At 48.1% G+C, this 13933-nt stretch overlaps 2 protein-coding genes across 20 annotated transcripts in view; one reads left to right on the top strand and one right to left on the bottom strand.

The window, feature by feature from the left end:
• Positions 1-5190, bottom strand: part of STAG1 (STAG1 cohesin complex component) — a 202801-nt gene extending 197611 nt beyond the window's left edge. For 5 of the 13 annotated variants that reach the window (XM_075032123.1, XM_075032125.1, XM_075032126.1 and 2 more), the window contains exon 1: positions 1259-4377. The gene's annotated coding sequence lies outside the window, so the exon portion shown is untranslated. Of the gene's footprint in view, positions 1-1258; positions 4378-5035 lie in introns of those variants that run through there. The other 8 variants (XM_075032127.1, XM_075032133.1, XM_075032132.1 and 5 more) reach the window with 8 other exon arrangements.
• A 422-nt stretch (positions 5191-5612) lies between these two features.
• On the top strand, positions 5613-13662 carry SLC35G2 (solute carrier family 35 member G2). 7 transcript variants are annotated; one of them, XM_075032116.1, is made up of 4 exons: positions 5613-5889; positions 9843-9911; positions 10611-10684; positions 11904-13662. In XM_075032116.1, exon 4 carries the CDS (start codon positions 11926-11928, stop codon positions 13159-13161), a length of 1236 nt encoding a protein of 411 aa, XP_074888217.1. In that variant the 5' UTR covers positions 5613-5889; positions 9843-9911; positions 10611-10684; positions 11904-11925; the 3' UTR covers positions 13162-13662. The 7 variants fall into 7 exon arrangements, with proteins under 7 accessions (XP_074888217.1, XP_074888215.1, XP_074888218.1 ...); XM_075032117.1 differs by lacking the exon at positions 5613-5889 and adding an exon at positions 6013-6624; XM_075032118.1 differs by lacking the exon at positions 5613-5889 and adding an exon at positions 8897-9076.
• Positions 13663-13933: the final 271 nt, after the last annotated feature.

Genomic DNA, 13933 nt, shown 5'->3' with positions numbered 1-13933 from the left:
CACATTGGAATCTTCCTGGTCCTTGGGGATTCTAACCCTAAAAAGGAGGGAGAAACCCTCATGTGGGGGAAAGCAAACATTCTCAGCTTGTCATTTGATTTTTGTTTCAAAAAGCACCACCACATGCTATGCTCTAGTATATAAAAAAATGCATCCAAGATGAATTGATTTTTATTATTTTATTGCAGAAGAGTATTTGACATTTAGAAACATTTCTGACACATAGGTCTAGTCCTATGTAACTCTATAAAGAAATATTTTTTTCCTGTGAGCTGAACAATCTGTCAACACTTCTCACTTGGCTAACCTGCCAATATAATACAAGTCTGCTATATGGAGAATTACAGAATATAGACTCATTAGATTTATTTATAGAATAAATAGCACATATTCTGCTGAAATCCGGCACAGCAAGGAACACAGTTGGCTGGATGTTGCCTCATGCTGCTTTCTAGTAAAACATTACTTTTGGGAACCACCTGAAACAACTTGCCTTTCAGCTGAGTGAGGATGGGCTTAAGAATTCAACCTCTTGCTCTCAGTTCTGCAATAAATGATTAATAACTGTGCTACTGGAACTCAGAATACACTCCCACATCAAGCTCTTGTGTCTAATAATGTTGGCAACCACGGCCAAGAGGCCCGTCCCACCAAATGATGTTGTGCAACCAATGCCTTTTTGCTTGTTTTAAGACTGAGACTACAAATCCACCCTGGACAGGACTAGCACCATAATCATGGAACGAGTGTTTGGCAGCTTGTGGCTAGCCAGCGCTCTCCATCTTTGGGTACACAGAGTGCAGCACGTATCAAAGTCAGATGCCTGAAGGGATGAAAAACCTTGTATTTGCACCACTTGTACCAAACATGGAATTACCCATATTTATAAATGAGCATTTTCTTCCAAAATAAGGCGGCGTTGAGATTGCATAACATGAAAACAGAGTTACCAAATTTATCAAGTTTATATTGAACCTACATTTCAAAACAGGATACACATGATATATGTGAGTTTGGGCTCAGTAAAGATATCCCGATTAATCTATTGTCAAAGGCATCCTGCCATCTCAAGCATACTGTTATTATTAAAAAGCGTTTTCCAAAATACTAAAATGCCTGCAGAGATGCAAACGAGAAAACATTGCAAAACTATCAAAACCAGGAGCATAGTTCCTTCTAATGTTAGCAAAAGGACCTGAGTTATTGGGTATTCTCTCACGAATGATACACACAAATTGTCAAGTGGTGAAATCATTACCTACGTTCAGACCTTCAACAGGACATGTCAGAAATTAGCAAGTAGGTACAAAACCAGAACTAAGGAGAAGATTCCCTCTGCAGCTCCTTCTCTTCAGCTCTTTCAGCCAGCTGAAGGTAGTGTCTACCTTAAAAAAAAAATAATAAAAAAAAATCAGCGTGGACCTTCCCAAAACAACACTTGTTTTTGGAAGCATATTTTCAGACAGAAAAGTTGAAACAGAGGATCAAAATAATGTTCACTCAAACCCTTATTTTCTAGGGGAACAAAGAAATATGTCTTTGTATTCTGATCACATATTCAGCATCCAAACCAACAAAGTTAAATCAGTTTGGAAAAGCAAAATATTGCTAAGAATAAAGCATATCTCTAGATGTCCTGGATAGAAACAACAAAACAATTATCTGCTGGTGAACTCAAGCTTTGTCAGATTTCTCTTTCTCTTCCAAGAAAGAAAACCAACTCTACTCCTTTCTATTTTTAGCCAAATGAGCAAACAGCAGCACTGCAAGCGAGAGGAGATGGCACTCTGCACTGGGAGTTTCAGAGCTCCACGTGGTAAATTTGAGCGACTAGAAGTAAACCCCCAAAACTTTTAAAAAGCATGAAGTATCTTACAGATTCTGGTTGACATTTTTAAGTCCTGAAGCCAGTACATCAGATTTAGATAAGGCGCATCCTTATCTTGGCACCAGACTTCAGCATCACCTCCTGGTTTTGACTCCAAGCATCAGAAGCCAGAGCCTCACCCAAACACTTCGGCACTTCAAGGTACATAATGGGGAGAGCCAGATCTCCAAGAGGCCAACCACCGGTTCAACAGCACTGCATCCAAATTTAGTCTTTCACATTCCTGCAATAACTTAAGTGGACAACAAGTTTTCTGCTTTCAGTATGTCTTGTGTTAACTACAGAACTAGCACTTTCAAATTTTCAGCAAGGTGTTCCAAGTCTTTTGTGCATTTTACCAGAAAACAATTTACAAATGTTACAATAAAGACACATTCTTATCCCAGTAAAAGGATTTTTCTTAGAAAGTCATCACAATTAAGCGTTTCTCTCCCACTGCATCCTTATGCTTCTATGGGCTCATTTGCCTACTAAAATGATATCTAAAATATCAATATTTAGCCACCTTATATCAGGGCAAGTCTTTGCAACACAGGAAAAGAAAGGAGAGAATCCAAAATCACCAGTGCAAACTTGAGGTACATGTTCTTCTTGAGAAAAGGGTTCTTTCAAACCAAAAATATTCACTTGCTGAGTTTCTGAATATCCTAAGTAACTCATTTTGTCAATGCATCCAAATATTTAATGTTCATAAACCTTCTCAACTATCAAAAGGTATACTGCAGTTTCAGCAGATGTCACATAAAAATTTGCACAATACAAAGAGCAGGCTACGGACAGAGACAGTAGCTGAAAAGCTTGGAGACCCCAGTCACAAAGCTCTAATGTCAGGGTTTCAGCTGCCCTCACAACTTCTGTCCACAGCCTATTGTGTGTGGACGTTTGGCCATAAATGCTGTCTCACAGCGCACTTAGCAACTTCAGCAGGTTTGTAAAATGTTAGGAACCACCAGAGACCACGAGCTGCAAACTGCCACGTGCTCCAGTCCTTAAATACAGGGGTTGTAGAAGAGGTGCTTTGAACCTCCAGAACCGGCACTAACTGTTCATTCAGCTTCAGAAAAGTACCATTTTCCACTACCCCCTCCAACTGCTGTAAATCCACAAGCATGTCCGTCAGCAGTAGCAACCAAGAATTTCAACTCTGTGTTGAGCAGCCGGTAAAAATTACATCCTCTCCGATTAATCACAACCCTGGAGTTAGCCCCTCCGCTCCTGCTCACCCAGAAATCCTGCTGCGTCATGGGTTGGCTTGCCATTTCAAAAACGGCTGCACCCACTATGTGTACTTTCTCAGGCTATCCACCAAAAATTCATCACAGTTGAATCACAAAGAAAGAAAGAATAAACTGGCCTCTAGTTCCATAAAAGAGCTTCTTCCCATAGTCGGAATACCTTTTGACAGGCAACCTATACACTGCCTTGTGGTCCAGTGATTTCTTCACAGATTGATGGATTATACTGTATAAACGCTCATCGAATGACCTTGCTATCTACACATGAACAAAAAAACCCTCACTAGACAAGGCAAAACTGCTTTGGATCCAGAAAATCTGGACTAATCCTGCTCCCATGCCACCCCTATCAGGGAAAAGTTAAGCAAGTCCTAAGATGTCTGAATCCAGACATGAATGTCATCCACCATACCAAACACATGACACAATTTGAGAACAGTTGCATTAGCAGTGTGACCTGGAGGCGGCTTTTCGTTCAACAACTTCATAAACGCTACTACTAGACTAACTCTACAGAGCTACAAGTACCACAAAATTGTGTGGAACACAACTGAAATCATCAATAGTTATAAAGCAGCCCAATGTAGTTTAAACACACAGTCTTACCAGAACCTCAGTTTTTTGGCACTGATATTGGGAGTCGCATGCCTTTAAGTTGCTCTATGGATGCTACCACTACCTTCTTTCACCCAAGTCACACTTCATCTCAACCACTGCTTGTGCTCCCTGCTCCACCCCCAGGAACACCCAGAAAAGCAAAGCGTGGCCACCCACCACCTCCCAGCACAGGGCAGTCACCGAGTCACCAGCACCCATGGCAGAACTCTTCCTACCAAGCAGAACCCTTGTTATTTTTGCTGTCCAACAGCTCAGGACCCCAGCTTGGTGTTCCTGCCTCTTCCCGCCGCCCAGCACTGGTCAGGGGGCATTGCCTACACTCGGCTTCTCCCCAGAGCCACGGTTTCCAGCTCCAGTCCCATCAGCAGGTCCAACCTACCCACCAGCCACCCCGGGCTGGCACACCGCTTCTCCCACCCCAAAGGTCAGGGAAACACCACCGCTGCATGGCAGCGGTCCGTCCCTCCTTCACAAGCCACGGAGCGGCCTCTCGCCCCCAGGCCAGGCGGGCTGCCTGCCCCACCACTATCCCCACGGCCTGGTGCACACCCCGCACTAACAACTCGGGTATAAGCAACAGGAGCAGGGGGGCCGAGGGGTCCCCAGCTCCGAGGCTGCAAGCCCCCCACCCCCCCGTCCCCCCGCCCTGGACGCCAGCCAGACGCCAGCGCCGCTGGGGCGGCCGGGCGCTCCCACCGCCCTGCGGGGGGCCGGGCCCAGATGGCGGGTCGGGCCGTGCCGGGCCGAGCCGAGCCGAACCGGGCCGCCCACCGGCTCCCGCAACTTTCCCTCCCCGCGGCCACGGCACCAACTCCGCCGCCGCCGCCCGGGCCGGCCGGGGGCCCCCGCCGCCGCCGTGCCCCGCGCGGCGGAAGCGCCACCCCCGCTCCGCCCGAGCATCCCCCGCCGCCGCCCGGGCCGCCCCCGCGGCCCTGGGCCGCGCAGCGGGAGCGCCGCCGCCGCCGCCGCCCGGAGCGGGGCGCAGGCCCGGCAGCGGGAGAGGCCGCCGAGCTCGGCCCGGCGCCCCCGGCAGCCCCGGCGGGGACAATGAGATGGCGGCGAAGAGCGCCGCGCCCGGGGGACCCGTTGCTCCGGCAGGAGCCGCCCCGCCCCGCGCCGCCTCCTCTTCCCTCCCCTCCCCTTCTCCTCTCTCCTCGCACGGGCAGCGCCCGCTCCCGGCCCGGCCGCCGCGGAGACCGAGCGAGCGAGCGGCCCCGGCCCCGCTGCCCCCGCCCCTCGCGCCTCCATCTTGGATCGGCGCCTCAGCGCCCTCCCTCCCCCGCGCCCCGCTCACCTCGGGCCGCGCCGCGCCGGGCCGGGCAGCACCCCGGGAGCCTGCGGAGCGGCTGGCGCGCGGGGTCCGGGCGGGTGCGGGCCGGGGCCGGGGCGGCGGCGCTGGCGGGGGCCGCACTCACCGGAGCCGCAATCCTAAACCGCCATCTGGCGGCATTTCCGACCCGCCAATGGCGCAGCCGCCGCCGCGCGCCGGACCCCCAGCGCCCCCTGGCGCCCTCGCGCCGCCACTGCCTGCCTGCCTGCCCGCCCGCCGCCGCCGCGCAGGGAAGGGGGGGGCGGGAGCGGGGGCCGCCGCGGGTCGGGGTGGCCCCGCCCGACAGGCGGCACGCGGGCGCCTCAAACGTCTTTCGCGCGAAAACGCCGCGCATGCGCGCCCGCCCACCCGCCGCTGCTGCTGCTGCTGCGGCTGCTGCTGCTCTGCTGCCGCTGCCCGCGCGCGGCCGCGGGGCGGAAGGCGGCCGTTAGCGCCGCTACTGAGGGGGCGGGACATCGCCAGGTTGACGGGAAACCGGCGGTGGGAGGGCACACGCTGAGGCGGGCCTCTGTCGCGACAGAACGTGGGAGGGGCAGGCAGGGCCGGGCCGGGCCGGCCGGGGGTGGCCCCGGTCTCCCTGAGGCGGCGGGGGCGCGGCCCCGGGGCGGACCGGAGCGCCCGCTGCCGCGCTCTACCTGCGCGCCCGGCCGGGCGGCCTCTCCTCGGCGGCTCGCCCGGGCCGGGGTCGCGGCGATGCGGCCCGTCGGCTGAGGGAGTGGGGGGGAGCCGGGGGGCTTCCCGGCATGGGAAAGGCGGGGAGCAGGCGCCGAGGGCGCGGCGGCCTGAGGCAGCGGCGCCGGGCGGGTGTTTCGGCACCGGTAAGTGTTTGGGAGCAGGAGCGGGGGAGTCCGGCACCGGGTGGGGGCTGCAGAGCCGGCGGCGGGGGAAGGGCCTGGAGGGGAAGGAGCCCCAGCAGCAGCAGCAGCTGCCTCTCGTCCGCCTCCCGCCCAGTCGAGGGGCCGGAGCGGGTTTTTTTCAGCGAACGTGATAGTTGCCATCGCAACTGGCGCCATCCTCCCATCTAAATCTCCGGAGCCCCGTCTCCTTTTTCAGCCGACTGCCCCCGTAAGCCCTTCTGCACACACCCCGCAGGCACCAGCTTGCTGCCCTGCCAGGTTTCGTGCCATTTGGGGGGAGGAGATCAAAAGCAGTAAGCTTTAAATAAATCTTAAACCTGTAATCTGTTCTAGTAAACCTGAATGTGCCACCTTGTGCTCTGTTTCAGCCCGTCGTAATGTACCATTTAAGGTCTTTCTTCTGTCTAGCCAAGGTATTTTCGTATGCTGTAGGAGACTATATTTAAGTGTTGATGTATTCTCTGTTCTTTACCCCATCCTTGGAATTGCAGTCTAAGGGGGTTTGTTCGGAGTAGGGGTTTTGGAATGGAAAGTTTGCAGGCAAAGTGGCTCTTCTTCCAAAATCACTTAATGCAAGTATCGCTGCTGCAGAGGTACTAGTTCCAGCAGGCGACAGACGTGAATGGAGAAATTGGAGAAGAGTATTTTTTTCATGGAACCAGACGCATTTGGAGCCCTTATACAGCAAGAGAATAGGTTAGTGAAAGCAAGGGAAATTAAAGGTGTCACGTATAATCCCACTGAAATCACGTGGCAGCTTTAGCGAACTAGCACAAATACGGGTTGTTTTCTGGGTAGCAAAATGTTATCGGGGATGTACTGACAATTCACGGGGCTTACGCGTAGGGTTTGTATTTGAATCCTGTGAAGGGTGTGCTGGCTCTTCCCTGAGGCAGTGCTGTTGGATGTGACTCGATTAATTTGAGACATGGAATACCAGTTTGTTGGTTTGTGTATAACATTTGCTCTAGTACTTAAGTACTAAAAACTCCTTTCATATAATTGCCCTTTCCTTTTTCTTAAATACCTTTCATTATTCATTAAATTTTAATAAAAACTTGGGTTTCTTTGCATACATTTTAAATAAAATTTATTTATATAGTCAGACCATCTGGCTAAAAAGATAAAGGTACTCTGATTTTCCAGCACACACCGTATCAAATAGTTTAAAAGTGTAGCAGAAATGTAGGCTGTTTCAGTGATACCAACATTTAATTGCCTGCTGTGCACCTTACATTGCCTTTTCTTCCCCCTTGGTTCACGTTGTGTTACACTAGTCAGACATCACACGAGCGTACATCCCTTGGCATGGCCAGTTGCCTGAACTGTCAAGCACCAACAAATCTCGAACAAGGTTAAGGTGGTTTAATGAAGAGGGTGCTGAAACAGGAATTGAGGAGATTTTTCCTGCACCTGATAAGGAATCAAAAGAAAAACCTGCATTGTGAGAAGGCAGTGTGCACTGTGCAGGGAAGTGCTTAGCAAAGGCAGCACAAGTTCAGTCAGTTACATGGTTTTGCAGGGATGGAGTGGGTCTTTAGTGCATATAATATTCAGGAAAAATCATTAGTCTCTAGTTACCCTATAGAGATTGCTTACAGGCCTCTGGTAATCTCAGTCTAACCTGGTCAGGATTTGGGGGATTTTCCACAGATGAGGCAAAGGAACATCCCTGTGAGGCCTGCCTTTCAGAGCATGAGGATAGCTGCCTTCTCATTTTCAACTTCATAAGGACTGCGGTTGCCATGTTTGCAAATCTTCCATAATAACATTTCAGTTGGCTGACTGATTTTGACTGATCTGGCAGAAGATGAGCATATTTTTCTGTGAGTTTATTGAAAATTGATGGTTAGAATCACCAGTCAGACCTCAAAGCCTTAATTCCTTCAGGCACGGCAAGGAGAGCTCAGCTTCCCACTCCCCGGTAGTCAAATGACATAAAATCACCTACTTCAACCTTGCTAATAAGAAATCTTGGTGTGTATTCTATTAATGATTTGGGACATTTATCAAATCCATTGTGATTATTTGTTCGCCCATGGGAAAAGAGGGTTCACACTTTGGCAGTCAGTGATTTCCATGAGATGGTAATTTAAATGGGTGGCCCGGGTTGTCATTTGAATTGGAAACATTTGTTTTGTTATAGAACATGAGAATTATGCATAGTGCCTAATCTTCAGCATTGTATTAAACTGGATTCAAAATCAAATTATGTTTTTCATAGACAATGCAAATAAACCATTTTATGTTTCCAGATATGAAGAAAAATAAAAACTTCATGTAATCTCCACAAAAGGCACTAGCAGAAAGAGAAGTAGCAAGTTTTCTGCATAGGCTGCGCTGATTTCCCTTTATTTTAAATTTGTGTCTGGGACAAACATAATGGATTTGGGATGCGTGCTAATCTCAGTCTCAGTTGAAATTCTCACTGGTTAAGAAAAGCAAGGTCACCAAAGAGTACAAATAAATGTACTGTGTGAGACTCGGGGTAACATTTATCACATCCTCAATATTTAGTAGAGAAAATTAAATTTTGGTTTAAGCGCTCCTGTTATTTTTTTGTTCTTTGTTACTTCTCATCTCCTCCCTTTCTCATTTCTCATGCATTTGCCCTTCCACTTTCCAGCCCTTCCAACTGTTAGCGTTCTTAGTGCTGAAGAACACAGGAGGGAATACAGTGTCTGTATAGGACAGCCATTTTGAGCTACATGCTCATGATCTATTGTTTATCTCCAGAGAGATCTCTGAATACATTGTGCAGGTCCAGTACTAAATTTGCAACTGAATTTTGTCTCTTTTCTATACTCTCTTCTATATTTGTTGGAAGAAAATGTAAACTAAACTCAGGAAGCAATAAAGTTACCATTGTATGCTAATCATAAAAAATTAGTTACTTTGGTTTTGTTTTCATGAACCAATAGTTGCAGCATGTACTCGGCTGTTTCTTAGTAAAATGACTGAGTTTATACAGGCTACATCCACTGTCCCTCTAATAATAATGCGTGTTGTGCACCTTTTGTCTTCTTTTCCTCCAGCTTATTTTGTTCCTGATCCATATATTGTGCTTAAATCAAGATGCTCTTAATTTTTTCAAGATGTGGGGACAGCAAGGCAGAATTGTGAATTTATAACACAATGAAAATGCTAGGTAGGAAAAGCTGTGCTTGTGAAAATCACTGCCTTCCTGGACTTACTCACTGCACTTTGCATTTGCTTGTTAAAAGAATCCGAAATTAACAGCTTGAAGAAGAAGTGCAAACAGCAGGCAGTGAGACCGGGGTAGATTTCTGCCAGGGTGTTTTTAAATGTTTGATGGGTTGTTTGAACTGCCCACTGCTGCAGCCAATATGCAGCTCTTGCCCTCTGAATTTACTCTCCTTGGCATTTCAGCTGTTTCTTCTCAGGTTTCTTGCAGTATTTAAACCGTACATTGATGGGCACTCTGGGGTACTCCTCCAACGTTTAGCAGCATACTGGGTATGCTTTGTTTTTTCAGCTGAGCTCTGCTGAAAATGGGTTGGCAGCAGAAACATGAACAGGCGGAGAGCTAACACAAGGCCTCCTGAGCAGACAAAGGTGTTCCTTGTCCTCAGACCCTCCAACATCTACCAGTCTGCTTGAGTGAGGTATCTCAGGGCTGGGAGCGTAGTCTGCCAAAGCAAGAGCAAGGTGGTGCCCCAGGATCCCTCGCCTACTTGTGCAGATCCAAACTGGTGCTGCCGCCTTCCTCCAGAGCTGGGACTCGGTGCCTGCCCCTCTCCCCACTCCCATTCATCCTGATCCCTACCAGGGATTCACTCTGCCTGCAGAAGTAGGCTACAGCTTGGCTTGGGTGTAGCAGGGGGTTCAATAAACACTCAGCCTGTGAGGAAAAAGGAGGAATGTCCCATTCTTACATAAATTATTTTTGCCAGGAGACACAGGCGGTGCTTGGCAGTCATGGATTACGGATGGAGAAAACACAAAGGCTGAACCTGGCCGTGGTATTTTTTTTAAGTATTTCTTTGAAGAGCTATTGCACTCCCTTTTACATTGCTCTTTGATCTGTGGTGTCCCTGACAAACTGCTGTCATGCTGTTTAGCCCAATTGTCCGCTTGGCTGTGGTCTTGCGCCTTCAGGGCCCTGGTGCTTCGGTGCTCCCTGTGGAGAAGGACTGCAGGGTTCTCCATACCTGTCCCCAGCTGATACCACAGAGGCCAAACTGCTGCTGCCTGCAGGGCTGGCCTCAGCTCCTGGGGATGGATGATGGGATCGGGAGGATGGGTCCCGCTGGGCATCCTCCGCAGCACTGGTGAGGCAGGATAGCAGGCATGGGATGGGGAATTTTGTTGTTACTAAGCTGTAGGAACCTTATGCTCACAAAGCCACTGCTTGTTCTTTGGATTAGTCCCATCAGTAATTCTAGGAGGTGGCTGAGGAGTGGTTTTGGCAAGACAACACTGATTGCTTTCTCTCCATCTGAAGTTTTTTGGGTTTGGTGGGGGTGTTCTTTTCATAACGATGCACCTGGCTTGCCAGTTCGCAAGGAGCATGCCCTCAAAGGCACACTAGTGCTTCTCAAATTTTTGACTTTGAAAAACAAGCAGAATGTTTCATGCCCCCCTTGGGTATTACTTTCTGTGATGAGATGATTGTAACCTTTCCCATTTGACATCTGAGAGCATGTACTGCTTCTGTTTAGACACCCGGACAAAGATGTAGATGACCAAGAGGTGTTTTCCCCTTCTGGTTCGAGATTAAATCTCTCAGTCGCAGGTAAGGACTGCATGTGTTTATTTGCTGGGGCAAACAGAAGGCAGGGAAGGTTGCATTTCTCCTGCTGCCACTTCATTTGGAAGGGCTCTCTGCGCAGATGGTGGAGGGCACTGCGGAAACAAAGTAATGTCAATGACATCTCCGTGCCTGAACTAAACTCAGCCAGCGCTGTCACACTGGGTTTGGGGACAGCGATGGCAGGCTCAGCAGAGAACTGGAGGGAATTAAGGCCACAGGTGGGCTCCTCATGGGCAGGCTACATGCACCCATGACAGCGGAGACCAAGCTGCATTCGTGCTGGTGAAGGCCGGGCACATGAAGGGATTGTGTGCTTGTTTTGGGAGGGTGATGCTGCCGTTGTGACGCGTGTGGCACCGCACATGTTGCTGCCTGTGTCATGGTGGTGCGCACAAAGCACAGGCACCAAGGGGAGACCTTGCACCGCTTGTGCAGTGGGAAATGGACCTTCCATAGGAGGCAGAAGGGTGGTGCTTTTGCTGCTGTGGGTTTTAAATGTCTGCCACGGGAAGGTCTGGTTTGTGTAGTCTGGATCAGCCCTCTAAATTTTCTCCATTAAAAAAAAAATAAAATCAGATTTGAAGAACAAATCTGTTGCAAAAATCAATCACTGGAAATAAAAGGATGTGAAATGAAGAAAGAATTTTTAACACTGTCAAAGTATTGTTCAAAACCATGTTGTTTATTCATGTGCTAACTATGCTGACTTGCTCAGGGATACTCCCTATTTCCCCATGTTGCTCTGTCAGTTTAGAAACAAGGCAATCATTTCTTCTAGCCAAACTTCTTCTGTTATCTTGTAACATTAGGAAGCAATTAACAGTAAGCATAATTCATAATTATGGGGTATTTACTATCCAAAAAGCTTAGCACTTTCTAATGAACACCTTCTCATTAAAATAAGAACATACTAGAATGCATTATGTGTACTATACATAATGAGAATATATGTCATTTTCAAAAATCATCGACTGAAGTTCCACGGTTAGCTTTTAAGGAAATCCAAATGGCCTAACTATCAAAGGTATTTAGCAGTAACTCAGCAGAAAATTAAAGCAAAACTAAGAACTACCTACTAGTACTTGGACTTGGTTGATAAAAATAGCTTATAAACACTACCAGCATTTACGTACTAATGAATCTCTCCCTATTCATTAAAAAAAAAACAAAAACCCTGTGCATCTCCATTTTTTTTCTTAAGACCCGGACGTTTCTCTGAGGAAATGGATACGTCTTCCCAAAAATACCCAGTCAAAAAGCGAGTGAAAATTCATCCCAACACAGTAACAGTGAAATACACTTCTCATTATCCCCAGCCAGGAGAAGTGGGATATGAGGATGTTAATGAAGATACTGGAGTATTTACAGAGGATAGTCCTAAAACAAGACTACTGAATGATGGGGAAAAGAGAGAAAGGACCTTTTTTGGTACAATAGACACCAAGCTTCAGCCAGCACAACTGCCAAAACCTGATGAGATTGGGCAATCCCAGCATTTTCCTGAAGGAAATATACTGCAGTCGAGGAAAATGTGGGTAGTCCTTCTCGGATCTGCCGTGGCTCATGGATGCGTGGCTCTAATTACAAGACTAATTTCTGATCGTTCCAAAGTGCCATCCCTAGAGTTAATTTTCATCCGTTCAGTCTTACAGGTTCTGTCCATTACTGTTGTGTGTTACTACCATGAGCCTCCCTTTGGCCCCAAAGGCTACAGACTCCGGCTCTTCTTCTATGGGGTCTGCAATGTTATCTCTATTACCTGTGCTTATACCTCCTTCTCTATAGTTCCCCCCAGCAATGGGACCATCATGTGGAGGGCTACCACTACAGTGTTCAGTGCCATTTTGGCTTTTTTACTTGTAGATGAAGGAATGGCTTACATAGACATAATTACTGTAGTTGGCAGCGTGTTTGGCGTTTGTCTGGTCATGATCCCCAACATTGTTAAGGAGGAAAACTCTTTGCTGAGCACCTGGAAGGAAGCTTTTGGCTATACCATGACCGTTATGGCAGGTTTGACCACTGCTCTCTCCATGATAGTCTACAGGTCAATCAAAGATAACATCAGCATGTGGACAGCACTGTTTACCTTTAGTTGGACGGGAACGGTGTGGGGAGCGTCCACCATGTTCTTGCTTCAAGAGCCAATCGTCCCACTGGATGGAGAAACCTGGAGCTATCTCCTTGCCATCTGCCTGTGCTCCACAGCAGCCTTCCTGGGGGTCTACTATGCCCTGAGCAAGTTCCACCCTGCTTTGGTCAGCACCGTACAGCACCTGGAGATAGTCATCGCCATGGTCCTACAGCTCGTCGTGTTGCGGATCTTCCCAGGTGCTTATGATCTTGTTGGGGGAGCAGTTATTTTGGTTAGTGTTTTTTTCCTCGCATGTTATAAACTGTCCTGGAAGAATTTAGGAAGGCAAGATTACCAGGAGATTGTGGATTCTTCCATTAAATGAATTGTGGTTTTTGCCGTCCGATTCTGGCTATGTGACCGCATGAAAGTAACATATTTCAACTCTGCGGTGTTCTAGCATAGTGGCCAGGTCCTCTCTCTACTGTTTAAATTCACAGCTGATGTAGCAATGTTGGCATTTCCAGACTTCCATGACAGGTGAATTTGTTCTAGTGTGTACAACCACCAACATACTCTCATATGGGAAAAGGCTATATGTCTCCAGCACGCAGGGGGGTGAGTGGAAGCACAGGCTGGCCCATGGAAGTGCAGGCCAAGTCTTGGGCATGTTCTTCCTCACCTTCCCTGGATAAGGCATTACAGAGACAGAGGGATTCGCTACTGACTCTCATTCCTGTGCAGTGTGGTATTAGGAAAATGAACAGTAAAACCATTAAAATGGTCAACTAGAGTGTTCATTATCCTCTGTAACGCTTCTTATGCTTTGGCTGTAATATTCTAAATGAAGTAATGCTAATATTTCTGTGGCTAAAATTTGCATCTCCTGTGTGTACAAATTAAAAGTCAGTAAAGCTTTTTGTGCTTTGTGGCCAAATGTCTGTCTGAATTGATGCAGGAAGCCCAGACCTCCTCTGGGGGGAAGAGCATCCCAAAAACTGGATCTCCAGTTGTGCCACAGCTGTGAAGGAGAGGTCACCAAGAACTAGAAGGCCTATGATAGATAAAAGATCTACCCCTGAAGCAGAGCAATATTCTTTCTATGCAACCACTTTTTCTAAAAGAGGTTTCGACCATTCTGCAAGGGAGAAAAAAAA

This window comes from Buteo buteo, chromosome 7, assembly GCF_964188355.1.
Source record: "Buteo buteo chromosome 7, bButBut1.hap1.1, whole genome shotgun sequence".
Classification (NCBI taxonomy): Eukaryota; Metazoa; Chordata; class Aves; order Accipitriformes; family Accipitridae; genus Buteo; species Buteo buteo.
This window is presented reverse-complemented; position numbering and strand designations above follow the sequence as displayed.

Excerpts from the sequence above, each read along its gene's own strand:
- SLC35G2 (XM_075032114.1), top strand. The coding sequence starts at position 11,926 with ATGGATACGTCTTCCCAAAAATACCCAGTCAAAAAGCGAGTGAAAATT.